At 37.7% G+C, this 27,972-nt stretch overlaps 1 protein-coding gene across 2 annotated transcripts; it reads left to right on the top strand.

The window, feature by feature from the left end:
- Window positions 1-337: 337 nt before the first annotated feature.
- Window positions 338-27,592, top strand: si:dkey-17m8.1 (C-Jun-amino-terminal kinase-interacting protein 4). 2 transcript variants are annotated; one of them, XM_056234864.1, is made up of 28 exons: window positions 338-481; window positions 3,800-4,290; window positions 4,958-5,152; window positions 5,794-5,914; window positions 6,039-6,109; window positions 6,209-6,279; window positions 6,407-6,479; window positions 6,601-6,776; window positions 7,572-7,834; window positions 8,003-8,060; window positions 8,230-8,382; window positions 11,387-11,429; window positions 12,352-12,479; window positions 14,407-14,460; window positions 14,548-14,688; window positions 17,111-17,243; window positions 17,466-17,549; window positions 19,165-19,212; window positions 19,603-19,744; window positions 21,060-21,102; window positions 24,042-24,122; window positions 24,215-24,282; window positions 24,360-24,508; window positions 24,602-24,773; window positions 24,934-25,047; window positions 25,144-25,242; window positions 26,675-26,767; window positions 26,887-27,592. In XM_056234864.1, the coding sequence occupies exons 2-28, from the start codon at window positions 4,192-4,194 to the stop codon at window positions 26,994-26,996; spliced, it is 2,982 nt and encodes a 993-aa protein (XP_056090839.1). In that variant the 5' UTR covers window positions 338-481; window positions 3,800-4,191; the 3' UTR covers window positions 26,997-27,592. The 2 variants fall into 2 exon arrangements, with proteins under 2 accessions (XP_056090839.1, XP_056090838.1); XM_056234863.1 differs by having other exon boundaries at window positions 6,404-6,479.
- The last annotated feature ends 380 nt before the right edge of the window (window positions 27,593-27,972 follow it).

Genomic DNA, 27,972 nt, shown 5'->3' with positions numbered 1-27,972 from the left:
TAGGGTGTCGATGCACGCTCACGCTGCCTGTGGTGGAGCGTTGCAATAAACATGAACGTAAACCTAAAAGCTGAAGGTGGTAAACTCGGTCAGAATAAAAACGTTCGACCTTTGATTACCTAGAACCTCTCGGACACACACTGGAATGCGAAATATTCAGCCAGGTGTGTTTTTCTGCCCAGGAGTCACATGATAAGCCTGAGCCATCACGTGTCAACGTTCAAGTTTCAGGAAAGTTTTCATTTCTTGGGGGGGAAAACACCTCCTATCTCTCGCCCCTTCTGCATCATTATTGGTTATTACTCAGCGCTGTTCTTTTTGATAGGTCCAAACTCACGTCAGTCAAGCGGCTGACGTTCTGACCACGCCTACTTCTTTAACCTGGTTTAGAGTAATTGATATCGTTTCTGAAGCGAAAGACTTGTAATTTCATCCGCATGAACTCATAGACATGGTGTCCGAGCCACAGTAATATGTAAAGGTGAGTTGATACATTTGCTATTACCATGATAAACGATCGTTTGGGGGTGAAATATCCCGTTGAAAAGACAAGTGTCAATGAACAGGCACACAGCGTTCAAGGTGTTTGCCGACGTTACTCACAGTTTTCTGTTGAATATAGACGTTTATGTTTGCACTTAATATTTATTAAGTGATGTTTTTTTTAGTCTGAGAGATGTGTTTGTCTTTCTGGGACTTCAAATGTGTGTCATGCATGTGTGTACACATAGTATGTGTCCTTGTGCTCATGACAGTTCTTGCTACAAGAGGCCAATTAACATGATGTTCTTGACAGTTGTTTTTATATTGGCCGCTTAAATGACATATTTACTAGCTTATTCACCGTTTACAGTGAACCACCACAGACACTAAAAGTGACAACAGAAATCTGCATAAAACGTATTTAATATTTACCCATATATAAAGCATTAAATTTGGGTGAGTTACAGAAAATATGATAGTTAGTTTTTAAACTTTAAAACTGCAATTAGACTTTGTTGAGCTTTGTTTAATTAACACATGTTTTGGGGTAGTTTACTAAGAAGATGGAGCAGATTTATGCTTACATATAAATGTATTGGAGAAACATATTTTAGATTGTGTAATCATTTTTCAGTTCAATTAAATAGCCCTCTATTGTGACAAATGAATGAATAAAAGTAAAAATATAGCTGGAAGCAGCAATTAAGGGGCCAAGCACCACAGAGGCAGGACGAGGAGCTAAAAATCAAGGCCGCAAGCATCAGACCAACTGGAAAAAAATGAGGAAAAACATTTGGAGATGGTTTTTAAAGCAAAATGGTTGAAAGCACACAAATACAATCACTTGTAATGTGACATAATTGCTTATTATTATTTGACCAATAGGTGGCACTGACACCAAATTGATCAGATGGGGTTCAGTGTTTGGTGACAATTTTTCGAATTTCTTTTTGTGTGTGAGATTTTTGGTCAAACTGTAGAAGCTATTAGAAAAAAAGAGCATATTTCGTGACTAACTATACAGGTATCCTCAGGTCATGGTTGTCATACACCAAGTTTGGTCAGAATACGCGAAAGCGTTGCGGAGATATAGCCTCATGTCCATTTTGGCGTGTTGTTCATAGAATTTTTTCTCACGTTAAATGAAAACGTAGGCTATTGAAAAATTGACTTGAATTCCATAGATTTTTTTCAGCAAGGTCTAAGAAGGATCTGATTAAATTTTTGTTAAAACCGGTGCAACAGTCTAGGAGGAGTGTGAAAAGTATGTTTTTCAAGAAAATCAAAATGGCAGGCAGGAAATTCACCCGACTATGGAAAAATTGGTATCTATGTTCTCACATTGACCCAAGGATTCCATTAAGATCCATTACAATATGAACAATTTATCAAAAACTATTAGCATTTTTAAAAAATCTCATTATAATTCTTGACCACTAGGTGGAACAGCCCTGAAACTTTTTCAGTACCTTCAAGGCATGGTGCCAATGACACATACTGAGTTTCGTAATGATATACGCCAATGCGTTTGTAAAATATAAGCCTGACTTCATCATACTCATATTCTAGTCAGAATGTGAGTCTGATACTGCTCCATAGGGCTTTGATTATGAGGCGTGTCTTAACCGAACTAGGAAAAAAAAAAAACTCTGCACTCAATTGGATATACCTACAACCAATCAGGGCAACGCAGTAAGTGTTTTTTTTATGAGCTACGCAAATTGTCAACAGAACTCAACTATACGCACGCTGGAAGAAGTAGTAAAATAATGAGTGTTGCTTATTTTTTACTCCTCCATGAGTGCGACCAAAGGAGAAACCACAACGACCACAGGGATTTCATTGTGTCCCATCTTCTTAGCAACCATTGGAGCCAGCTGATAAAATAAACTTTTGCTGAATCCCGTAGTAAGGACGGCAAACACATCTTTCCGATCGACAAATGCCTTGATTGCAGTTCTCTGTTCGTCTTTTAAGGTTAATGCGCTGTCGATTATTTTTACAACAGACGCGATAGCGGAATCTACCTTTCAGTTCTCCTGCTGCAGTCATCTTTGAGGGAAACCAGTTCAACCCAAGCGCTCTTTGATAACGTGATGATTACGTAACTGCAGATCATCTGTCCATCATCGTATAAAGCCCGCCCTGGCAATTTGATTGGCCCGACTAATTCTGAACCGATCATAATTACTCTTCAATGGATCGAGTCCAGACCGAACTTCCCGACCAAAAAATGTTGTGGGCGGGGTTCGGGCTGGCATCCAGGCTAGTAAAATATAGCATTTTACGACAAAATTATAAATGGGGTATCATCTATTTTCAATTTCAATAGCCTCAGGACATGGTTGTCATCATAACACACACCAAGTATGGTTAAAATTAGGGCTGCATGATTAATCGCAATCAACATGAAATCGAGCTTAAACCGATTTGGTTTATTGCGATTATGAAATCGCAAAGGCTGCGCCACTGTGATTATTTGTTATGCGCAGCTTGGCGGTGACGTATGGCTCTGTGATCAGTAGTAAATGCTGCTCCATCTGAAAGCACTGTGAGTTTGAGTCGCTTATAACGTGCATTTGAAAAAGCAACATGCATCATGATCAAACATATTTCCAAACATGAGAAGCATTTAGGAACCTCTTGACCAACAAAAGACAACATTTAATAAATCAATCAAAGCGTTTCAATCTTGTGTTTATTCAGCTACAGCGATAGTATGATGCCCATAAGGATTTCCTGGAATGACGTGCGTTGTCTACTTCTGCGGCGGGGCATATTTGGAGTGGCTGCGCGAGAGCGTCCTCTCAATTTCAGAAGGAACAGCATTTACTGCTGATCACAGAGCCGTACTTCACTGACAAGCTGCGCATAAAATAATCGCAGCCTTTGCCAAATTGCGTGCGGTTTCAAGAGTTAGAAAAAGTAGGTTTTTCAGAAAATTCAAAATGGACGAATAATTTTGTCACTAGCCTTTACGGTTCAAAAGTTATTAGCATAAATGTAAGTGAAACTTTGGACAGTTGGTGGGGCTAGAGGGATTGAGTTAGAGACTCCAAAATTGCTATGGTTAATGCTCAGACTGTTCTATATCTGTGTGCCAAATTTCACAACTTTTTACCATACGATTCTATGGGCTGTCATAAACTTCAAGAGTGGAAGAAGAAGAAGAAGGTGCTTTGCCCCTAAAGATTCAATGTAATTGTGCGGCCAATTTGGGGTTATAAATTGCATGCATAACAAGATGCTATTTAAAATGGTTTAGATGTACTAACACACATTACACTTCAACTTCTCTTTTCTCTCTTTTTACCAGAATGGACACCAAAATACCTCCAGACATGAACAGCGCCGACTTACCCCAATGACTTTAGTCAATTTAGTTTTTGAGAATGAATGTGAGACAGAAAACGAGAAGCATGGAAGAGGAGGAATTAACTGAAAATACCATGCGGCTTAAGAACATAGTTCTGTTTCTCAGGTAGCTATTTATAAGAGGAGGAAGAAATGTTTTAGTAGATGTACACGCCGTCACTAACACACTACCACTATTTTCATGCTTGATTTGGTAGACACTGAAACCATTTTAAGGTAGTGAAAACAGTGTGATAAAAAAGAAAGAGGTTTGGGTACAACAGCAAGGCTTAGTGTAGATTCAAAACATACTAATATTTAAAAAGCCAATCAGAAAACAAGGAGTTGTGAAACATGGATTTTGGTGAAAGCACTCTTTGTGGAAGTGGAGACCTGGAACTGGATCCAGATATCGTGAGTGAGGAAGCGGGGAAACTCTACTCTGAGCTACAGGTAACCAATCAAGAGTGTCCACCTTAACACGCTCGCCAATCAAAAGAACTTTAAGAACTTTATGAAACGGAAGTTGCAATAGTCTTTTCTTCCATATTGTGATGAATATCCGAGTGAAACGGCTTCTCGAATAAGAAAAAATGTAGGGTGGGGCTTGATTTGGGGAATTGTTCGGGAATTGATCGGATGGTTATGGTTTGCTATTGGTCGATCTGATGTGAGTGACAGATTGTCCCGCCCTCACGCTGAATAACACGTCATCAGGGAAGAGATGTCACTGCAAGTGGAGGGGGAGTCATTGTAGTTAAAGATTATGAGGGCACATGAATTTGTTCAAAAATAATATTTTTTAATTTATAATAAATACTGGAATATACTATAAATACTCGATTTCATGGGGACTTTAAAGCTTTAGAGCCATTTTAAGCATTTGACCCTCACTCAAGCATATAAAACAGAAGTTCAGAGCAGATGTTTTGCTGACTTTTCATAAGGGAAGTCAACCATCGTATTTTTTCCTTTACAAGCATAAGTCATAAGTACTGCTCTTCCTGTGAGTGCAACTGCCAACTAAGATAAGAGAATTAAATGTGATCGGGAGGGAAAAACCAACAAAAAACATCAGAAGCAAACAAATACAATTCAAACGTTTTTTTTTTCTTTGTAGTCAGTGGTGGAGACTCATGGAGCTGGAGTGGTGGAGTCTCTGCTGCCCATCCTCGTCTGGGTTCTGGAAGGGCTGGCGAGCTGCAGGGCTCAGCTGAGAGAGAGAGAGGACGAGGCAGAGAAGGAGAAAGGAGAGAGTGAAGAACTGCTGCAGAGATATCAGAGTGAGAAAACACTGAGGAGAGAGAGCCAGGAGGTGAGAGACAATCTGTGTGATGAACTGAAGCTCTTTTGTGAATTGCCTTTTTGGATTTTTAGAAATTTTAAAGTCCCCCTGTAGTCAATAACTTTATACCTTAAAACACATCTTTGATCACCAAAATGACATATTTAAATGTTGTTGTTTTTTATTGAAAAAAAAAAAATAGCTTGAATGTAACTCTACACCCTTGCATCATTTAGTATACGCGGTTCTATGAATATGCAAATTAGCCCCGCCTCCACTCACTCACACCAGTTCAGAGATCCACACCTTGACGTGATTGGTTACAAGGTAGTTTGTGACGTCAGAAACACCAGCGATTTCAAACTGCATTTTTTGAGACTGTCTTTGGTTCACTGCAGTGTTAAAGTCCCCCTGTGGTGAAAATCACGTTTTTAATGTTGTTTATATGTCTGTGTGGTGTTTTTAATATGCTTTAAGACAAATCATGTGTAAATTCACAAGTCAGCACCATTGCTGAGTGTTATAAATTGCCACTGCTGACACCTATTTGCATAGGATTAAATATATTTATTTTTCAATTTCTTTATTTTAAAACTTTTTGCAATGAGGAAAAATTGGACCTTTTAAATTTAAACACCTTTAAAACATTAAACCTTTCTGTGTACCGTCAGCGCTATTTGGAGTTGGATGACCAGTTTGAGCAAGAGAGGAGAGCAATGCGTGCGAGAGAAAAGGAGAGAGAAAAGAGAGAAAGAGAACTGGAGAAGAAAGCCAGAGAACAAGCTGACCAATGTGAGTCTCTCCTAATTAAACCTTGCACCCTTCTGCCCTCCCTCCCTCTCTAGACTGTTTATACACACATTAGCATGATGTATATAAATGTTTTAAATATATGACCTAAGTCTTTTCCATGTAGTGATGGCTTTGGAGGAGCAGAAAGCAAATCTGACCCGAGAACTAAACTCAATCAAACACACACATAACAAGGTCCGTCACCACTTAAGTCTGTGCGTCTGTTTTAGTTTTTGGTTACTTTACATTTCTATTTCTTAAAATAATTTTTTAATCCTCTCTTTTAAAATCCAGTTAGTACAACTGACACATCGAGATCTGCTGGAAAAGAAAAAGGAGTGGGAGAGTGAAGCCTCCACTTTCAGGTAACCCTTCCCCTTTTTTAACAGGTAATGGAAGCCCACAGTTTGGTACATGTTCCTTGTAAAAAAAACTATAACTTTCGCAGCATTTGAGTAGTTGGAAATGATCACTGTGTTGTCATGTCAGCAGGAATCACGTGCACGGCAAACACTCAGAAGCTGTTCCTACACAAGGCCAAACAGAAACCACCTGCACCGAAGAGGTGATTTTATTTTAAATTCAGTGGATAGACGCTTAACAGTCCAGAACAATTCTATTCTATTTACATTAATAGCTAGTATAAAACAATAAATATCTTGATTTTCACAAAGCATCTCTTTCAGCAACATGGTCCTAAAGCTGGCTTTGGCCCTGATTCCACTGTGTCAGAAACTACCATTACCAATGACAGCAACACGACTGATGCTGAGGTCAACCATAGCGATGAGCAATCCTTTGTCAGTGACATCATAAGCTCCACCCCTGAGCTGGCCCATTTGGAGGGCTTTATTGAAACAAGGTACAGTAATTTATAAGGGGAGACTGTATTATACTGTATCTTCCAGTTTTGATGATATTGAATATATAATTTCTGTATACTATATATATATATATAGGAATCCTGAAAAACAATTATCTATTTTTTCACAAAAGTATTAAGCAGCACAACTGTTTTCAACACTGATGATAATAAGAAATGTTTCTTGAGCAGCAAATCATCTTATTAAGGAATACATTACATTTTAAAATATATGTTTTTAAAATTTATATTTTTAATTGCTATAATATTTCACAATATTACTGTTTTTTTTTTTTTTTTGCAATATTTTTTATCAAATAAATGCAGCCTTGGTGAGAATAAGAGACTTCTTTCAAAAACATTAAAAAGCTTACTGAAAATCTTACTTGTAGAATTAAATGCCACAAAAATATTTGTGAATTCCATAGAAAATGTTCATACTGTAAAGCTCGTTTAAGGCTTGGGTGTCAAGTAAAAAGCTTTCTGGTTTTCTTTTCTTTCTTCTTTGTCATGCACTTTTCTTTTTGTCTTGCTGAATTCAGGAAGTGAGTGGGAGTTTGTTTATCTGTTAATGCCTGTAACATCCTGTGGATGTTCTTTTGATTTAATTTTAAGTCAAGTTAGATGATTTTTTTTTTTTGTCATTTGTCTCCTGCATGGCGGAGAAAAATATATAAATGCAGTCTTATCAGTTGATTGCATTTCTCAAATACCCATAATTAATCTATTTCCCTTAAACATCTGTTCTCTTTCTGTCATCTTTTCTGTTCGTCTGTTTGTCTTTGCTCTTTCCAGCTCCCCTGTTTGTTCGAAGACCGCGACCTCTGGACTAAACTCTAGTTTGTTTAAGGAGATGAAACATGCTCAGGAGGATAAGAGAGAGGTAGATGAAGACCAGAAGGTGAAAGATGGAGAAAAACCACAGGAGGAGGAAGAGATGGACAGCGACTCTGATTGCTTGGAGTGGGACTTGAGGAATACAGAGTCTGTGTTTTCAGAGTTATCTGAACTCAGCAGGGAATATGTGGAAAACGTCGACCAAGGGGCCAGCATCAGAGGTGTGTGTGTGTGTGTGTGTTAGAAAAAATTTTACATTTGAAAGAAGGAACAGGAAAAAGCATAAAATTCCTATCAACTGCAATCAAATGCAAAAACACATGAGGCTGGCGTGTACAATAATTGAGCAGTTGTGCTTAAATCTTTTTGCATATTTGTTTCGTTTGCAGATAGCACAGACCAGTTTGAGCAGATTCTTTCTCAGTATGAGGAACTAAAACACACTCAGTAAGTTTTTTTTATATATATGTCAATCTTTTTATTGTCAAATTTGAGGTTTTAATAAACCTCTGAATCTCTGATTTTGATCCATACAGTATGCGTTAACCATAACCACAAACGTTTTTTTTTTCCATGCATCCATCCACCCCTGTGCCTGTCTTTGTCTCTGTCTCAGTGAAATGGTGGATACTGCTCGTAAGGCCCTTATATCCCGTGTTGAGGAGCTGACCAATGAAAGATCTGCACTGAATTTGGAACTCGCTTCTTGCCTTGAAACCATCACTCGGCTGGAAGGGAAAACCAAGGAGATGGAGGAGGAAAGCAAGCGGTAAAACAAATGATTGATTCTCACGTAAAACCTTAAATTTATCATAACTTAATTTAGAATTAGCAGTTTACTGAATACTTAACCAAGCAGTTCTTTAAAACGGTGGGAATGATACCGTTTAAAGTCATAAACATTAAATGGCACTGATCCGTATTTTCAGGAACAAAGCATGTGATAAACATTTCATATAGGACTATATGTACTGTCTGGGCTTCTTCGTCCGAAAATGACCGAAAACTTTTACGTTTTGAATTGTTTAATTTTTTTTGCTTCATCGGATGGGGGTGAAACTCGGTGACTTTTGTTGTATTACCTATATGAACACACAAAAAAATCAAGGAGATTATTCTGATATGTTAAAGGGGACATATCATGCTAAATCCATTTTTTTAGCCCTTAAATGGATTTTGTTGTATATTTGAAGTGTTTAGAAGTACAGAAAAGTTTAAATTATTCTCTTCAGGTGCTTCGTTGATATCTTTATATTCTATTTTGGTCATATTTTTCAACCTGTTCCGATTTTTCTGTTCTCTATGACGTTTTTTGAACTATTACGTCACAGTATTTGCAGCGGAACTGCCAAATAAGGACATCGACTTCCGGCCCACCACTTCGAGCAATCCGCCATTTTTATTTCTCGCTGCAATTTTGTAGTCCAAGCTAAAGGATGCAGAACTTACGAGAGGGTAAGTTAAAATGTTCGGTTGTTGGATGTAGTAACCCACACGCTTCATTACACCGTCTAATGTAGATGAACGGCCGTGCTTGTGTTGTGACAGGGCGCATGTTTTTTAACTGAAAGAACGAGCAGAGAGAGAGACCCGGTCGCGCGCGCGCACTCTCTCTCTTCGGAGCCAGGCGAAAGTTTAAACAAGACTTCACCGTCTCCAAACTAGGCGCTGTCTTGCTCTCTCTCCCTCGCACATATTAATCAAAATAAATCGACACGGTGGTAAAAGGTCGGAAGACCAAAGTTTCATGTGTAAATACAGTAACACACCATTGCGATACATCCATATGAAGACGTTGTTCTGCAGGTTCGTCGTCTTCATTTTCATCTCGCTCCGGCTCCGACTCTGGCTAGAACATGTAAGGCTGGCTGGACAAGTCTTCCGTTGCTGACATTTTGTTAATAACGTGTGAATAAAACGTTTCTGTGCCGCTAGATAATCATATCTCTGCTATCAAACTACAAAAATGGCCGAACGGGGTGGAGTTGAACCGAGTGTTACCGCTACAACCTGGAGAGGGGGCGGGGTATGAAGTGTCTCAATTGTATTTAAAGAGACCGCACCAAAACGAGTTGCTCTCAGACGCACATCAGAAAAGGGGTAGAAAAGGGGCCCGTGGAGCTATAATAATGAGGAATTCAGACCCAAGCATTGCAGTTCCGCTTTATATAGACTACAAATGTATGATTTATGTGTAAAAAGGAACGATTTAAAAGCATGATATGTACCCTTTAAAGGGTTGTAAAAAAAAAAGTCACACTTAGCTTCCTCCTGGTCAAAAATGACCGACATAGGAAATTAATGGGAAATACTAAAAAATAGGAAAACTCAGAGAACCTTTTGATGATACAAGCTACAGATCAGCCACTGTGAAGAAAAAAAGTGTACAGCAATGAAGGGGTGACACTCTAAAACATCAAGAGTGCAAATACGACCCCCCCCCCCCCCACACACACACACACACACACACACACACACACATCCACGCACACATACACAGATAAACTGGCAAGACTGCAACAGCAAATTTGTAGAATATGCAAAATAAAATCAATAAATGAAAAAAAAAATCTTGCTCAAATACACACACACAGAGAGAGAGAGAGAGAGAGAGAGAGAGAGATTAACTGGTAAGGCTGCAACAGCAAATTTTGAGAATATGCACAAAAAAAAAAAAAAAAAAAATTTTTTTAGCAAAATGTCTGTATAAAGTGTTTTGAATTATCACTAACCATCCCTTATTTTGTTCAATTATTTGAATGATCAAATACGGAGTAAAAAAAATGTTTGCATTGTGTTCCCTTTCTAACCAAATGCTATAGTTTGATTTTAATCATAATGCAAAACCTGATACTTATCTAAAAAAAATAAAGAAGTAGTCTTTTAGAACATCTAAATGTATATCTAAATAAAAAAAACGAATAAGATAGAGAAATCATGTCTAAAACAACAAAAGAAATCAAAAAGCCTTTCTATGTATTTAAATAGGAAGCTATAGGCAGCCTACAGGCTGGTACAGGACATTGCACACATTTAACTATTTTTTAAAGCCACTAGATGGCGCTCTTCTACTTGAACATTTTTTTTTTAGGCTGGCACTCTATTTTGATGTGAAATGTTGCATTTATTGAAAACATTTTTTAATAAATATAAATTAAAAATATATATATTAATTCTAATGGAAAAAATACCTCATAGAAATTATATAATTAATGCAAAGTATCATAAAAAATTCTAAATAATAATTAGAAAATATTATAGAACAAAAATATATTTGATTGGTTATCCTGGGAAAAAATAAAGTTAAATTAAGGCTTCGCAAAAGGGAGGAAGCTAAGTGTAACCCATTTACAAAGAAGCCCAGAGGGTTAAAAGTTTAAGGTCAGAAAGATTTTATGTTTTTGAAAGTCTCTTATGCTAAGCAAGTCTGTATTTATTTTATCAAAAATGCAGTAAAAGCTGGAAAATATTATTGCAATCGCAAATAACGATTTAATTTATTGATGTAATTTATTCCTGTAATTTCTGCAGCCATTCAGCAGTCACATGATCTGCCAGAACAAAATATAATTTAAAACCGAAATCTTCTGAAACATTATAAATGTCGTGACTCTTTTTTGATCAATTTAATGCATAAGAGTGTTTGTTTCTTTATAAAAATGAAAAATGTAATAATGACCCCAGACTTTTGAAGTGTAGATTAATAGGAAACAGTTTGTGTTTTGCTTTTTTGGATATTTATTTATGAAATAGCCTTTTATATTTCACAACAGGTTACGAAAAGAGCTAGAGGCAGTCCAGTCAGAGGACCCTGATGTAAGTCTTTATCAAAGATTTCAGGTGCAAGGCACAGGATGCTTATGGATATTACTATTGTGAAAACTCCACTACTAACTCTACTTCCACTTAAAGAAACACGCCGACTTTTTGGGACTTTAGCTTATTCACTGTATCCGCCAGAGTTAGATAAGTCCATACATATCCTTCTCATCTCTGTGCGTGCCGTTACTCTGTCTGACGCACCCACCGCTAGCCTAGCTTAGCACAAATACTGGATGTAAATGGCTCCAGCAAACATACTGCTCCCAATAAGTGACAAAATAACGCCAACATTTTCCTATTTACATGTTGTGATTTGTATAGTCACAGTGTGTAGAAATAACAAGGTCACATGAGACACTGCCATCTTCTAACCTTATACATACATTCTCAGAAAGCGAAGTATTGCAACTAGGATGGAGTGATTTGCTCGCAGCACCTGAGATCACCAGTCACGTTCGCTACTAGCTAGCTAGTCACATTGGTTTTCTTGACGGAAGTAACAACGGTGCTTTTCAGGTGTTGTGCTAATCAAGTAGCAGTGCTTCGCCTTCTGAGAATATAGTTCCCAGTATGTATACGGTTAGAAGATGGCTGTGTCTCATATGACCTTGTTATTTGTACACGCTGTGACTATATAAATCACAACATGTAAATAGGAAAATGTTGGCGTTATTTTGTCACTTATTGGGAGCAGTAGGCTAGATGGAGCCGTTTACCTCCAGTATTTGTGCTAAGCTAGGTTAGTGGTGGGTGCGTCAGACAGAGTTACAGCACGCACGGAGATGAGAAGTGTATGTATGGACTTATCTAACTCTGGGGGATATGGTGAAAAAGCTAAAGTCCCAAAAAGTCGGCGTGTTCCTTTAATCCTAAAACATTGCCTAACTCCTGCCTCATTCTTTTTTGTTCGCCCCAGGCCTCGCTACCGACCTCCCTCCGTCGCTTCTCTCGTTCTGAAATGGCCCGGGTCGTCATGGAGAAAAACCAGTACAAAGAGCGACTGTTTGAACTGCAGGAATCTCTGCGGCGCTCTCAGACTCTAAGGTGTGTTAAAGGGGGGGTGAAATGCTATTTCATGCATAGTGAGTTTTTTACACTGTTAAAGAGTTGGATTCCCATGCTAAACATGGACAAAGTTTCAAAAATTAAGTTGTACGTTTGATTGAGTATTTCTGTTCTCAAAATACTCCTTCCTGGTTGTCACAAGTTTCGGAAAGTTTTTTTCGAGTATGGGCGCGTATGACGTCAGATGCGCCGGAATTTCCATATACGGTCCTAAGGGCACTTCTCTCGGAAGGGCGCGCGCGCAGCTGTAGAGCGATAGCCGTAACCTATGCCCATCAAAGCGCTGTGTGCATCGGCTGCGCTCAATATGTCACCAAAGAAGTGTGTTTTCGGTTGCCAAGGCAAGACAACACTGCACAGATTCCCAAAGAATCAAGCGTTAAGGGACCAGTGGATGGAGTTTGTTTTTCCAGAACATCAACACAGTTGTGCAAGTGTTCTTGTTTGCTCCATGCATTTCGAGGATGATTTTTTTTATAAACAAGGCCCAGTTCGAAGCCGGATTTGCTAATCGTTTAGTTCTCAAGGATGGAGCAGTCCCAACACTAAAGGTTAACGGTCTTGCGTTGAAACTGCAGGCGGTGAGTAGAACTGCTTCAAATATCTGTGTGTGTAACTTAAGCACAGCAAGTAGGCTAAACAACATGATAACGTATAGTTAATGTATCTATGGAGCATGCGATGTATGGTGTGTGTTTGTTTAAATACATTTGTTTAGGTGGCTACTGTAGGTGTCTGTTTGTTTATTGTAAAACCAAATCATGTCTTCATAAACCACGAGTAGACACACACAAATGATCTAAAACTCGCGCATGACATGGTGTTCTAAAAACACAGCGCTCAAGTTCAAATCATTTATAATTTTTAAAAACACTCGATCTGATTCTGGATCAAAAATGTATGGCTGAATTTGATTGTTAGCCATTGTTTGTTTTAGGATGTCACAGCTTCCAGAAGCTCTCAACGTAAAAGCTTCGCGCGCTCGTGATTATTTAGCTCCGCCCACACGGCACGCCTCCACCCGCTCGGCTTTTTCCGGAAAGACTCGGTACAGCCTATCTTTCTTTTATAAATATAATAAAACTAAAGACTTTTTGGAGATATGATGGATGCAATATTACTCTATAGGTAAGATTAACATGAGATTGACTGAAACTGAGTGTTTCACCCCCCCTTTAAACTTCCTCTCCCAGGATGCATATCTTCATCTTTAACAGGTCGTATACGGTTAAACATACAAGTTTGACCCATGCTTTTTTGCTTAAAGGTGAAGACCGAACTATATGCATGTTTTGTAAGATTCCCTTAACTGTTAAACATATTTTATTAGATTGTCCTGGACTTAATACAAGTAGAATGCTTTTTTTATGAAGTTACCTCACTTAAGGACTTATTTAGTAAGATTATGCCTGAAAAGGGTTTGGATTTTTTTTATCATATGTTAATTAAGAAAATCTTGTATAAAATGACTTGCTGTTTTTGTTTGTTTGGTTTTTATTGTATTTATATGATATTTGTATTTTTGTAATTTAATTTTTGCCATGAAAATAGCCTTGGATGCTGACATGGCACTAAATAAAACAATCTGAATCATCTTTAACAGAAACGTTCACCTGTCATTCAGAACTGTAAAGTCAGGAACAGGTCGGTTAACCTTCATCACAAGTGGTGCGTTGTGAGCATTAAAAATGCAACAAATCGTGTGGAATAAATCCATTTAGGTAAATATCTACCCAGACCTTCTGAGAAATGACATGGCAATGCTCTAAAAATCAGTCAAGTCAGAGCACACAAATCATGTATGGCCCTATCATTGTGGCAGTGACTTCTGCACAGGCAAACGCACATGTTTAACACAGAACATGTGAAAATGCAGTTAAACTAATTTGTTTATGTTGTCCTCTAGAGTTAACAAAGAAGAGCGCCCTCCTGTGGAAGGGAAGGGTAGTGTGTGGAGCAGGTGAGGATACTGTATATAATACAACCAGTACCTAACAGTCAGTTTGTGCATGGTATTTCCTTCTCTGAGCCCTTTGTTTTCTTGCAGGTTTAATCGTTTTCTAGGTTTGACAAAGGGTCAGTTAGCACCAGCCACAGCTTTAGCATTAGCCATCTCTCCCACGCCAGCGCCTGCACAAACACCAGTGGGGTCTCCACAGCATCTCTCCACGAGACCGCCCCAAACTGAGTGAGTCCTCTTGCATTGGCAGTTTTTTGGCATACTTCCTAATTGATAGTCTACCTGCTAATTTTTCTATGTATTATAAGTGATACATGATAGCTTGAATTTCAGGTCTCTAAGACCTTTGTTCATCAACAAATGACTTGTGGATCATTGACATTTTAAGAGCGTCCAAAAAAAAAAAAAAATTATCTCGATCTAAAAGTTCCAAAGTAATATGATTATGTTTTTGGGGAGGCGCAATACATTACCTATTTTACAACCTGAGCTAACCTCGCCGCCTTATGAAAAAAAGTAATTAGCTGATATTTTAAGAAACTTGTTGATACAGTCATGACGCTGTCTGTATTTCCTGTTTATACATTTTCTTTCTGCATGTTGGTTACACCATATGACTTTGATGATCACTCTGCCTGACTTGATATTTTTCAAAGTGAAGCATTTTTTTTTTTTTGCTGTTACATTTCACCCTGCGCGCAAAAAACTTCAGAGATTAAAAACATGACAATCACAGAAGAGATATATTCAAGTCATTGTATGTGTGAATTGCATTTTAATGTTCTTAAATGTAATAAATGTAATATATCTGTATGAATATAAACGTCATTGACTCAAACATACATTACCATTCAAAGGTTTTGGGTTGGTAAGATTTGTTAATGTTTTTGTAAGAAGTCTCTTATACTCACAGAGGCTGCATTTATTTGATCATAATACAGCAAAAACAGTAATATAATGAAATAGTGTTACAATTTAAAACAACTGTTTTCTATTTTAATATATTTTAAAATGTAATTTATTCCTGTAATGTAAAAAAAGCTGATTTTTCAGCATCATTACTCCAGTCTTCAGAGTTATAAAATCCTTCAAAAATCATTCTAATGTTGCTTAATATTTTTGTGGAAACTGTGATAAAAAAAAAGTCAGGAATCTGTGATGAATAGAAAGTTAAAAGAACAGCATATATTTTAAATATCCAAAGTTAAATATCATATTATATTATAAATGGACACTTTTGATCAAGTTAATGCATCCTTACCAAATAAAGTTATACATTTCTTTAATAAAAGAAAATATAATTGACCCCAAATTTTGAACAGTTGTGTGTATGTACTTAACCCTTAGTCACTGTTTGGGGTCATTATGACCCCACTGGACTTTTCCTTGATTTTTAAAAAATGTTCCCTTCATCTCAGGGCCATGAAACTCTGTGACTTTTCCTACATAATCAATCTAAATATGCACAAAAAAAGTCATTTTTTTTCATTTTGTTTGTCAAAAAAATAAAAGTAAATCCATTGTAAATCTGAAATGTTCTACATATAAACCAAGGTCTGGTCTTAGAGCATAAATAGATAGTAGAACAAACTTTCTATCTCATACACACACAGAGACACACACACACAAACACACACGTCATGACTGCAACAGAGAGCATTTTTACAGAAATTGGCAAATAAAATAAACAAAACTGGCATAAATCTAAAAAAAATAACATTTAAATCAAGGTCTGGTCCTAGAGCATAAACACAAAGTGGAACGAGCTTTCTATCTCCCACACACACACAAACACACACATGTATGCATATGTATGCATCCTGTTCATTACAGTTTATTGGTGCTGTTGTTTTGTATTATATTGGTTTATTTACTTGGTTTATTTAATTTATTTTGTTCTAAAATCTCTTGTTATAAAAAAATAAATAATTGTTGATAAATAATTTTCTGAAATAAATAGTGTGTGATTACAGTCATGTCATAGTGCTGACTTGTAATGTTTATGAAAATGTATGTATAATAATTTGCAAAAACAAATAATTCAAAATATATCAGACGACAACAACAAACTCTAACTTTGACATATATATTTTGTGAATTGCATAAAATATTTTTATCATATATATCAAGTTATGAGGGGAATTTGAAGCATCAATACAAATGAAGTGAAAATGAATGAGTCTCTATGGACCTCTATTGGACAGGTGTGGTCATTGCACTTTAATTCCTTATCTATAAGAAAAACAATTTTTCGACTAACCACCAGATGGTAGTATTTTATCCCTAACACATAGAGCAATGTCCAAAAACTATGTAGATTTAATTATCATCATCATTTAAGTGATTTTTTCTTTAAAAAATCATTTTTCATGTGCCAATTTATGGCCTAGTTATGTAATTGTGCAGTAAATATGTAGAAAACCTAAACATTTCCAAAAAAACACAGCATTATTGTATAGTTGAGGACTGAATAAAAAAAATGATATATAGAGTTTTCCATATAAAAAATTTATATTTCCTTATGCAATCACTCTTTAAAAGTTTGGGGTCAATACGACCCCAAACCACATAAGCGTTGTCCTTTTTAAACAGTGATTAAGGTTAATATAACTTTGATTACTTAGTGTGTTGTTGTTGTTTTTTTGCGCAGGACTTCTCCTTCTCCTTCTCCCAGGTTAAGGAAAAGAGAGTTGTACAGGGAGATCCGTTCTCATGTGTGGGGTAACCTGGGTAAAAAACAGCTCCATGGATGGAGCATGCCTCTCGCTGTTACAAACATAAAGGTAAACACACACACACATTATTCTTTAATTCAGTTGGTACCTATAGAAACAGAAGGACTAAAGCTGGCCGTCCCCAAAGTGTGACTTGCGAGTCTACTAATTGGGTATATGTCTAAAAATGTACAGTACATCATGAAAATGGCACTCTCAACAATACTGCTTAACTAAACTCCTCTTAGTGGGTTAATGAATCTGTTTGTTGTGTGTGTTTATGTGGAGCAGGACTCTGAAGCCCCTCCTGAGCCCAAAGACGTGCCCGTCCTCGTCCAGCTGAGACTGCTGGACCAGAGAGATGCTACAGCGAAGGTGAGGCTCACTCTTCACTCACTCAGGCTTAGCTTAGTGTTATTCATGTAATATTATTGTATTTATTATTATTTTGTAGGCATATTGCATAGTTGTGCTAGGAATTGAATTCAATTGCTTTATTTGTGAAACATGCAAAAACAAGAGAGAACCAACGAAATATTAATAATTGATTATGTTGCAGTAAATTTATGCTTTTTCCTGTTTTTCTATGCATTTAAAAAATAAGTTTTTTGCATAGTACAATAAAACCTTTTTTTTTTTTTTTTTTTGCCAAATCACTTTGTCAGATAAACACCTTAACCAAATTTAGAGTTTTGTTCTTCGCTCATATTTAAAATATTTTCTTCATATTTTGATGGTTTAAACTTTAATCAAACTTATCATTAAAAACAAATATCCTCTCTGAGTCTGGACATTACTGGCTACTAACTGTATATTTTATTATATTTTAGCTTTATTAAAATACAGATTACCGGTAACAGCGTTGAGCGCACCTACATACACACAGTTACTCAGAGTATTACTACGTTTTATGGCTGTCAATTGATTAAAACAATGAATCATGTTCTCTGCATTAACATGAATTGTCTTGAACCGGCTGAAATGTTCCTATAAATATATATTTTTTTCCAACTGCATTCTGAATAATAAATAAAAATATTTCCCCCACTAATCTGCAGCGGTCCAGTGCTCGTCTTCTCATTAACAGTGTTTTTCTCTTGACTTATTGATCATATTTCATACCTGTTGATTTTACATTTTTAAATGAATTTGACTGATAAAAAGGATTGCTTGTGTGCGCTAGTGCTCTTATTCCAGTCTTTTAAAATAGTTGAATGAATGAATGTGCTGAATGAATGAATGTGCTGTACATGCCTTAAATAAATGTAATGTTGTTAAATATTGAATTAATCTTAAACAGTAATGCACACAGTGTAGAGAAGAATGACAGTCAACTTCTTTGAACATGAATTAGGAATTTTGGCATAAACATGTCATTTTTATACAGTGAAATGATTGACAATGAAAAACACAGAATAAGGATTCAAATCTTTAATACAAATAAATAAAGTTTCGTAAGGATTGTATTCATCAGGTTTCACACAGTTCAGCATCATGTTCACTAGTTTAGACAAGCACTGACAGTGCTCAGATCGGCTTGGGTTGGATTCAGACTTCATGCTCTGTTGAGTTTGGAAAAATCTTTACACAGAATATCTCTTCTCCTGTCTCTAAACATGTCCAGATTTTTAAGTCTTCTTGCCGACAATAATTTTAAGTAGCATTTAGTCAACTAGGTGACTACAGCACATTGAAAACATAAATAACTGGAAGTAAATTAGTACTATTTCAAAATGGAAGTGCGTCACGAAGCTCAATGCAAGTAGTCCATTCAGGTTAACTTAGGATATGGTCAATAATGCTAATTGTTTCTCAGGTTGAATATATTATTTTTAAGGTGCTTAATGTCATACGTCACCATAATCTACAGTTTTACTATGTTTTCCACATTCCTCTGCTGCGTGTCTAGTCCTTCACTGATTTTAGCCCGTTGAGAGCAAGGGTCAGGGATTTACAAGACATGAATTTATACATTTTCAATTTTTTGCAGCTCACATGTGCTGTTGCGGTTCCTCCTGAGATATCAGGAGAGCAGACGGTATGTTCAAAAAAACATCAATCTTTTACGGCTGATTAACATATACATGGTTTCCACCCCTTCATTTTTATGAGTTTTATAGTCATTTGTAATTACTGGATAAGGGTTTTTAAAAATGATTTCATACACATTACACTCATTAAGAGCCAATTTTCTCGGTTTAAATATTTTAGAGACTGAAGTAACTAGAATGAAACTGTGGGGAAAGGTTTGACTGGAAATCCCAGTTTTAAAGTATTTTCAGGTTTTTATGAATGTGGGAACCTTGTATTACAGAGCAGGTTCTTGGCTTGTACAAAAATGCATTTAATCACCACCTTCATCTAATTACCATGTTGCGTCATGTCAGTCATTGTTGTAAACATTTCACCCCCCGCCTCCCATCCTCAGTGTTCTGTGTGGGCCGTCACTGGACCTGCTTCCAGCAGTGATGTCACTGTGATTGACCCGGCTCGCTCCAATACCATTCTGGATCAGTTCAGCCTTCCACCCACGTCCCCTGCATTATGCATCTGTGTTGTGCCCCCTACCGGTCAGTCTGAATTTACACTGGCGTTCACACCTGGACAGTTCTGAAGGCAGGGGTGTAAGGCGCTTTACTTGAGTATTACTGAAACTGAATGATTCGTTTTTGGTAGGGTCGGTAAGATTAAAAAAAAAATGTTTTTAAAAGAAGTCTCTTATGCTAACCAAGGCTGCAATTATTTAATTAAAAATACAGTAAAAATGTTGTGAAATATTATTACAATTAAAATGAACTGCTTCCTATTTTAAAATATAATTTATTCCTGTGATGGTAAAGCTGAATTTTGAGCATCATTACTTCAGTCTTCAGTGTCACATGATCCTTCAGAAATCATTCTAATATGATGATTTTGTGCTTAAGAAACATTTCGTATTGTTATCAATGTTAAAAATGTAAAATATAGTAAAAAAGAAATCAGTATTCTTTGATGAATAGAAAGTTCAAATGAGAGCATTTATTTGAAATATACATTTTATGTAACAGTGCAAAAGTCTTTACTGTCGTCCTTAATGCGTCCTTTCTGAATAAAAGTGTTAATTTCTGTATAAGAAGAACTTACTGAGCCCAAACTTTTGAACAGCAAGTGTACATATTTTCAAGGTCATTACGACTTAAATCAAAATCTTATTTGGTCTTTCTTACTGCTTTACCAATCAGTTTCATTTTACTTGTATGTAAAACAGCCAGTGAAGTCAATTTTACTGTAAAATGTAAAGAGTAAAGTGTCCTCCTGAAAAGACCCCAACATAGTATTTAACCTGAAGTAATACAGTAACTTTATATAGTGCATTTAGTTAGTAACCATAATTGGAATAAAATTTAACAATGAATCTATAGTATTAACAAATTCTTATTTTAACTACATTTATAGTCTGAAAGACATACAAAGTCTGGACTTCTGAGAAAACTATTTACAACAGGTTGCTTTACAAAGTTTATGTGTTACTTAAATGGCAAATTCTCCTCGGCCTCCTGATTTCTACTGTCTGATTTCTACTGTCCAATTACAACGCAATTACACTTAATTCTACAACAACTACACTTACCTTTTAAATACTTAAGAACATTTATTTTGTGGCTTATTTTTTTAGCTAGATGTTTCTTTGACATTTTTTCTACACTTTATGTATAATTACTATACCTTTTACACCCCTGTCTGAAGTTAATAGTTTCATATTTTCATGACATTTAGCTGCTTTATTAAACTTTCATGGCATATTGCTTAAAATTGTATTCATATCTACTGCCCCCGCAGTTTGATATTGTCAGAATGACGTAATGTTGGTGAGTTGTACTGATGAAGTCTTAACTCTTGTGTTAGGAGACACTGCAGGAACTGTGTGGATTGGAACACAGGATGGAGGGTAAGTGCATCTCATTTTGATACATTTGATCTTATTTTAGTGGTTTTGTTTAAATCTCTAACATTTAGTATTAAAGTTTCATACATAGCTCATTTTATGGAAATAAATAATAACTCGAATTGTCCGGCTTGTTGTGGAGAGCTATTACTATTCAAAGCAACTGGAAACAATTTTCACATGGTTGATAATGGAACGAGCAAAAAAACAAAAAACACCCAGAACATCTAGCATTTTCTTAAAGCTACACTTTGTAACTCTTTTTTTTTTTTTTTTTTTTTAAATCATAAAACCATCTTCCAAACCATGTTTTTGCCTTACCGTAAATCACTATGGTAAGTCTAATAATTATATATATTTTAGAGTTGTCAGGACATATTTATTGGGAATCTGCATACTTTCATAAATCGTCCCTGTTTTTACAGCATATCTGTAAATAAAGGAAAGAAGGTATGCAGTGAACTGAACTTCTAGCCAAAAATTGTTTGCAAGCAAAAAGGGAAAGCGGCAGACCCCGTAATAAAACATGAATCAACATACTTTGCATCACATTTGCTGTGCATTGACTAGGTTCACAAACAATGTATATGTTGGTAATTATGCCAATCTCTAAACAACTTACTACTTTGTTTTGTTTGCCTATAAATAGCCCAGGCAAGTTATAATAGCTTCCACCATTTTGTGAAATAAATAACAGTCATAATGTCTAATGTCAGCGTTGACAATCTTTTGTAAGGTTACTTTAAGTAACAGGTACAGCATGGAAGAGGGGGTTTTGGGCTCAGTTTAGCTCCTCCTAAATGGCACAAGGCAGGCCCAGCTCAAAGGAGGAAGCTGGTAGTCAACGAGGTGCGAAAGCAGGAGGAGAGGATGAGGTGTATAAAGGCCATTTCCCAGGCCAAGCAGGGAGAGTGGATGAGATGGGAGAGTGTGGAACAATGCAAGATGGGCTGGCAAGACCTTTGGTCAATGGAAGAGAGTAGGATCAGTTTCCTTATTAGGTCAACATATGATGTTCTCCCATCACCGCAGAACCTAAACCTCTGGGTAGGAGAGGATCCCTCTTGTCCTTTGTGTTCATCACCTGCCACATTAAGGCACATTTTGACAGGATGTAAGGTGGTTCTTAGCCAAGGTCGGTTTACTTGGCGCCATGACCAAGTACTGCGATGTTTGGCTTTAGCACTGGAAGGCAAGCGTAGTATGACCAATAAGTTGCCGCCTGTTCTAGCAAGACATTACACGCAGAAGACAATATTCCTCCGCCCAGGCGAGCAACCACCAAGAAAAGGTGCTAACACCAATTCTCGCCCAGGACAACTGGAAGCTGCTAGGGACTGGAAGATGCTGGCTGATCTTGATCAACGGCTTATTTTTCCACCTGAGATTGCCACCACTAACCTACGACCAGACATTGTTTTGTGGTCTGGATCAGCACGCATTGTTCAACTGATAGAGTTAACAGTGCCATGGGAGGATGCGGTAGATGAGGTATATGAGAGGAAGAAACTGCGGTATGCTCATCTGGCCACTGAAGCAGAACAGCGAGGATGGAGAGTCCAGGTTTATCCAGTAGAAGTGGGTTGTCGAGGTTTTGTGGCACACTCTACAACCCGGTTCCTCAGAGACGTCGGATTTAGCGGCCAAGAGTTGCGTCGCACAGTAAAGAACTTATCTGAAGCAGCAGAAAGGAGAAGCAACTGGCTGTGGTTGAGACGGAAAGATTCTGGCTGGTTGTGTGCAGGCCGCCACGCTACGGTTTCGTAGAATTCTTGAAAACTTGAAGAGTCTGTTGGTTTATTTGGATAGGTTGTATAGTATTTACAGTCATTACGTTCCTGTGGATATTGCGTGAATGACGGGTGGTTGGGCAGATATTGTGTTTTGCGGTAAGTGGTATGCCATACGGAACCGTTGTCCACTGAAACTGCATATTAACGCACCAGTGGGGCTCGACAGCCTTAGTCAAACGGGTTGGCGCCTATGGTCGGGTTGCGGAGAGATTGTGGTTAGGTCTCAGCAGCAGGAGGGATGTAGAGGTCAGTAAGCTGGACTGAGTTGAGTGGGGGACGGAGAGGGGTGACTCTGGGACGCCAGAGTCACTGTCGAGCCCTCTTGAGGTGTCGTGGGCTAGTCGACGAAACACTGAGGACGGAAGGTGCCCACTTGAAGACCCTAGAGATGTCCCCTACTCGGCTCAATCCAGACGTTTGTTGTGCTGGTCCACTAGGGAGACCACACTGTAGTTGCAGCCGTCGTGTGTGCTGACGCGCCAAGTACACTGCAGTCGTTAACGCCGGACAGAAGGGCAGTCACACCACCACGTGGAAAGAAGCGTAAATGGATGGAGAAGCATAGTTTACTGTAAAGCTACGTCTTAGTGTTGCTTATCTTGGCGAAAGCCGAGTACAAATCAGCATGAAGTTTTTAACATCTACTCTCGTGTAATGGAAATCATAAAATAATTGATTACAAGTTAAAAAAACACACAACTGCTTGCTCATTGGACAAATTTTTCAGATACATCAGATTCATATCAGATTCATCCGTGCAGAATAGCAGATCCAAAGCACAACTCACATAATGATCTAAACAATGTTCCAGCGCAAGTAACTTGTAGTTTTATGCTTCAACCACTAGAGGCCCAAAAGTATGGAAGCTTGTTTTCTCTACTATGGAATAATATATAATAATATCTAACAGTTCAGACTTTTTTTTTCAGAATTGCGAGATATAAAATTTCCTTCTGAGGAAAAAAAGTCTGAATTATGTGAGATAAAATGTCGCAATAACTTTTTTTTTTATTATTCTGACAAACTTCCATAATAGGGTACATATAGTAGCTTTAAAAAAAAAAGAAGTAAAATCTAGTTGTCATCAGAAGTTGTTTTAGGCAACATAGCAATTAAGATGTTTCATCATCTCCTGTTGTCCTCTTGCAGAGTGCTGATTCACTCATCCTCCAGCTCCAGGCGCCGCTGTCTGCAGTCTGCCAGTCTCTCTGAGGGGGTGCACTCTCTGACGTCAGTGTCTTCACAATGACTCGCATTTATTGTTATCTTTGATGTAAATGGAATGCTGGAGGTTCCTGATTGAATTCCTTCTGTGTATAAAGGTATTCTCAGGGCGAGGTGATCGCTGGCTTGGCCAATGGGACGCTTGCATTCTTCACCCATAATTCAGGTGTGTTTGTGCTTTCATCTGTCTGGGTGTGTTATTTAGATGTGAATTGTAATGGCTTGTATTGACCATATTTACAGCCATCTGGAATCTTCAGTCTCAAGAGGTGCTTTCTCTCGGCACACCACCTTTGCAGCCCATTCGCTGTTGCCTGGCAAAGGAGGGGTGTCTTTGGGTGGGATACTGGAATAAAGTTTACATGATCAGTACGAAAAATCGGAAAGTAGAGGTTGGTCACGAATGGAATTGTTCATCTTGTGCTTCTCATCCCTCACCCTCATCCTGACTCTTTCACTTACACTTGTTCTTTCTGTCCATTTAGAAATCGTTCACAGTGTCTGAGCGATGTGAGCAGCAGGTGCGTTTTCTGTGCGCAGCAGGAAGTGGGGTTTGGGCTTCCTGCCGTTTGGATCCCATACTTAGGCTTTTTGATTGGACAACTGGCCGTCCACTACAGGAAGTAGATTTATCATCTATAGTGACTAAAGCTTTAGGTATTTGAATTGTATTCATTCATTGATAGGGATATTTTATGGAATTTTACATGCATGGGTGTCACGTTTTTTAGATATACTGTATGCTACCATTAAAACGTTTCAGGTCATCGTTTGAGGTCTTTTCTTCTTTCTTTTTTTACCCCTCTCCATTTGACAGGTTCTGCGTTCCTGTCTCTGTCTCCTCTTCAGATCACAGCCTTGTCTGTGGTCAGCGGGCGGCTGTGGGTGGGCACGGGAAGGGGTGCAATCTTCTCAGCTCCCCTGTCACTCAGTAAGTGTTTTTTCACACTAAAATAAACTTTTCTTGTGTGGTTTTGAATGATAAAACTTCTACATTGTTTGAATTTACTTTTTTTTTTTTTTGTAGGTTCAGAGTCCTGCTCTATACCATATTGTTCTCTTGCATCAGCTCAGCTCTGTTATCATGGCCACCGACAAGCAGTTAAATTCATTATTTCTGCTCCAGGTTCGAAACTTGTTAACTTTCAGTAAAGCTGTGTGTCAAAAAAAGCAAAACCTTTTTTTCTTGAGGCTTGCCTATGTTTCAAAATGCTTTCAATTATGGGAGCGTCGTGTTTTTTAAAACAGCAGCAGCGTGACGAGGCGCTGAGCGCTCAGCGTTTTTTTACCGGTCGCCTAGAGTTGAAGAATGTCCAACTTTGGGTAAAACGCAGCACTCATCACTGTCACTTTTTATCCAGCCATCCAATCTCAGTGGAGAAGGGGCGGGTCAAATGCAACACCGACCAACCGTCACATTCTGCTTGTACAACGATAACAACAAGCACATCTCTTCATCTAAAACTAGTGGCAGAACAAGTGCATTACATTCAGACTTTTTTTTTTTAAAAGTCAGAAACAAACTATTTGCAAAATCAGATACTAGTAACTGTTCGCGGATACTCCGTATCCGCACATATAGAGTCTCGACTGAATAAAACGAGGGCACTTCGGCGGCGCAGCAAGCGTCCGCAGAGTGCTGGTGTTTTCAACTGGCTAAAAACGCTTTGGTGGACACATGGCCTTGCTCTGGCACTAGTTTTGGATGAAGAGATGTGCTTGTTGTTGTCATTTATTATTGTTGTACAAGCAGAATGTGATGGTTGGTCTGGATTTGTCCCACCCCTTCTCCACTGTGATTGGACGGCTGGAAAAAGTGACAGTGATGAGTGCTGTGTTTTACTCATAGTTGAACATTATCAACTCTCAGCGACCGGTAAAAACCAAGTGGCAACCTTCCGGCCGCTAGGGACAGGCTGCAAAAGAGAGTCAATCCCATATACTCCCTATGTTAAAATGCCCAACTTTACAGCAGAAAAAAACATGTTTACAGCCTGGTACAAAAAGTGGTTTTGGTCTATAAAGCTAATTTTGCCCTTCATGAAAACTGTGAGGGGGGTGAATTTTTTTTATTACTCATCGGTTTAAATTATATTTAGCCTTAAAGTTTTGCATAATTAAGGGCGTGGCCACTTGAGTGACAGGTGGATTGCCGCTGCTGTCACTACTAGCCGTTTGTCTGCTGTCTCAGCTAATCACGCCTTTTTGCCCATTTTTGCTTATCCAGAAGTGACGCGCGGCCAAGATGGCGATGGCCGGCTCTGCCCACTTTGGGCTTCAATAAATGCGCTTCAGAAACCTACGGGTGTCTATATTTTTTTTACAGTCTATAGTAAAAACCACCGAGCCTCGTCACGCTGTTGCCGTTTTAAAAACGTGGCGCTCCCATTGAAAACAACTGGAAAAATACGATAGCCACTGGGAAAAACTTTTTTTTTTGGTGAACACGGCCTAAGAGTAGATGGAAGACCAGTATTGACACCAGTTTAGGGTGTAATATTTACAATTGCCTATTTTTAACCACTTTGTTTCTTTCTGGCCTTTTTTAATCAATGCAGGCTGCCGTAGTTCCTCCAGTTCAGCAGATGGCGCTGCTACTACCTCTCTGCTCATTCTCAGTGGAGGGGAAGGATATATCAACTTCCGAATTGGTGCGGCTTTCCTCTTGGCACAATTATTATATCACAGCTTTATGTATTTATTTTATTCTTCCATTGAGAATGTTTTATAAAGATGAGAAGTATATAATTAAATATTTGTCCCTCTTTAGGAGATGATGGAAGTGATGGGGCCAGTGAGAGTGTCCTACAGAGATCAGAGCGAAGTCACATGATTATTTGGCAGAGCCCCACCCCCTCCATCCCAAGCCCCGCCCTCTGAAAGCACTTCAGCTGTTCACTCAAACTGTCTTTGAGCTCTGTCAATATGATCAAGCGCACTACATAGTACAATGCATTACTGTTCTTCTGTTCCCTTTCTATAGATGCTCCCAAAGGGAAGCCTGAAGTCAAAGTAAAGCAGTAACATAAAGCATTTTCTAAGAAATGTTATAATGTAACACTCAATCTGCACTTTTATTTTACTTGTTTTGGGGTGAACTGACTTTAATTGGCATTGTCTTTTTTTTAGGTTTCATAACAGCTCAACTGGCTTCTCTCCAGTGTGCCTTATTTTTTGTGGTTTCAAATTCTGCCCTGTATTTGGCCGGTGTTTTTTTTTTTTTTTTTACACAATCCTAAAATACTGGAACAACTGGTTGTGACTGTGATGCTTGGCCAGGAATTATTACTATATTTTTATTTATTTTTTTATTTCAAATCAAGGGGAGTGATATATTTAAACCAATATGCTGTTGGTCATGACATGCAGTGCTCTGAAAAATACTCAGTGTTGGTTGCTTGTCATGTGCATTAGATCAATTGGAAAATTTGCACACACAAAAAAAACAACAATGACAAAAAGCTGACCTAGATTGACACACTACCTACATTTTGACTTTTTTTTTTTTTAAACAAATTAGGTTTGGTGTTGAGGGTAAGGTTTTATTTTTAATTTTATTATTGGTTGTTGGTTTCTAAGTTTGTTGTGAAATGAATGGAGGCTTCTGTATGGCAATTTTTGCAGTATTTTTTGAATGAGGAAATATGTGGCTCTGCCTATTTAATGAAAGCGAGAGAAAGAGACTAAATGTTTAGTTAACTGGAAAACGTTGCATATTGTAATATGGAACTTTGTAAATAAATAAATGTTCTCTATAGTTAAAGTCTGAAAAGTGTTTCTGTATTGTTAAAATAACGCACCAAAGATTGAATGTATCATTTTAATTTATTAATTTATCAGTGTTTTGAATTTGATC

The sequence above is a fragment of the Rhinichthys klamathensis genome, unplaced genomic scaffold (genome assembly GCF_029890125.1).
Source record: "Rhinichthys klamathensis goyatoka isolate OS25496 unplaced genomic scaffold, OSU_Roscu_1.1 h1tg000407l_1, whole genome shotgun sequence".
Lineage (NCBI taxonomy): Eukaryota > Metazoa > Chordata > Actinopteri > Cypriniformes > Leuciscidae > Rhinichthys > Rhinichthys klamathensis.
The sequence above is the reverse complement of the archived record's forward strand: the minus strand, read 5'-3'. Positions and strand labels throughout refer to the sequence as shown.

What these genes read in the sequence shown, in the direction of transcription:
- si:dkey-17m8.1 (XM_056234863.1), top strand. Translation starts at nt 4,192, where the DNA reads ATGGATTTTGGTGAAAGCACTCTTTGTGGAAGTGGAGACCTGGAACTG. An exon ending in CCAAGGGGCCAGCATCAGAG is followed by an intron (nt 7,835 to 8,002) that starts GTGTGTGTGTGT and finishes TTTCGTTTGCAG; the next exon opens with ATAGCACAGACCAGTTTGAG. An exon ending in TATAGTGACTAAAGCTTTAG is followed by an intron (nt 24,774 to 24,933) that starts GTATTTGAATTG and finishes TCCATTTGACAG; the next exon opens with GTTCTGCGTTCCTGTCTCTG.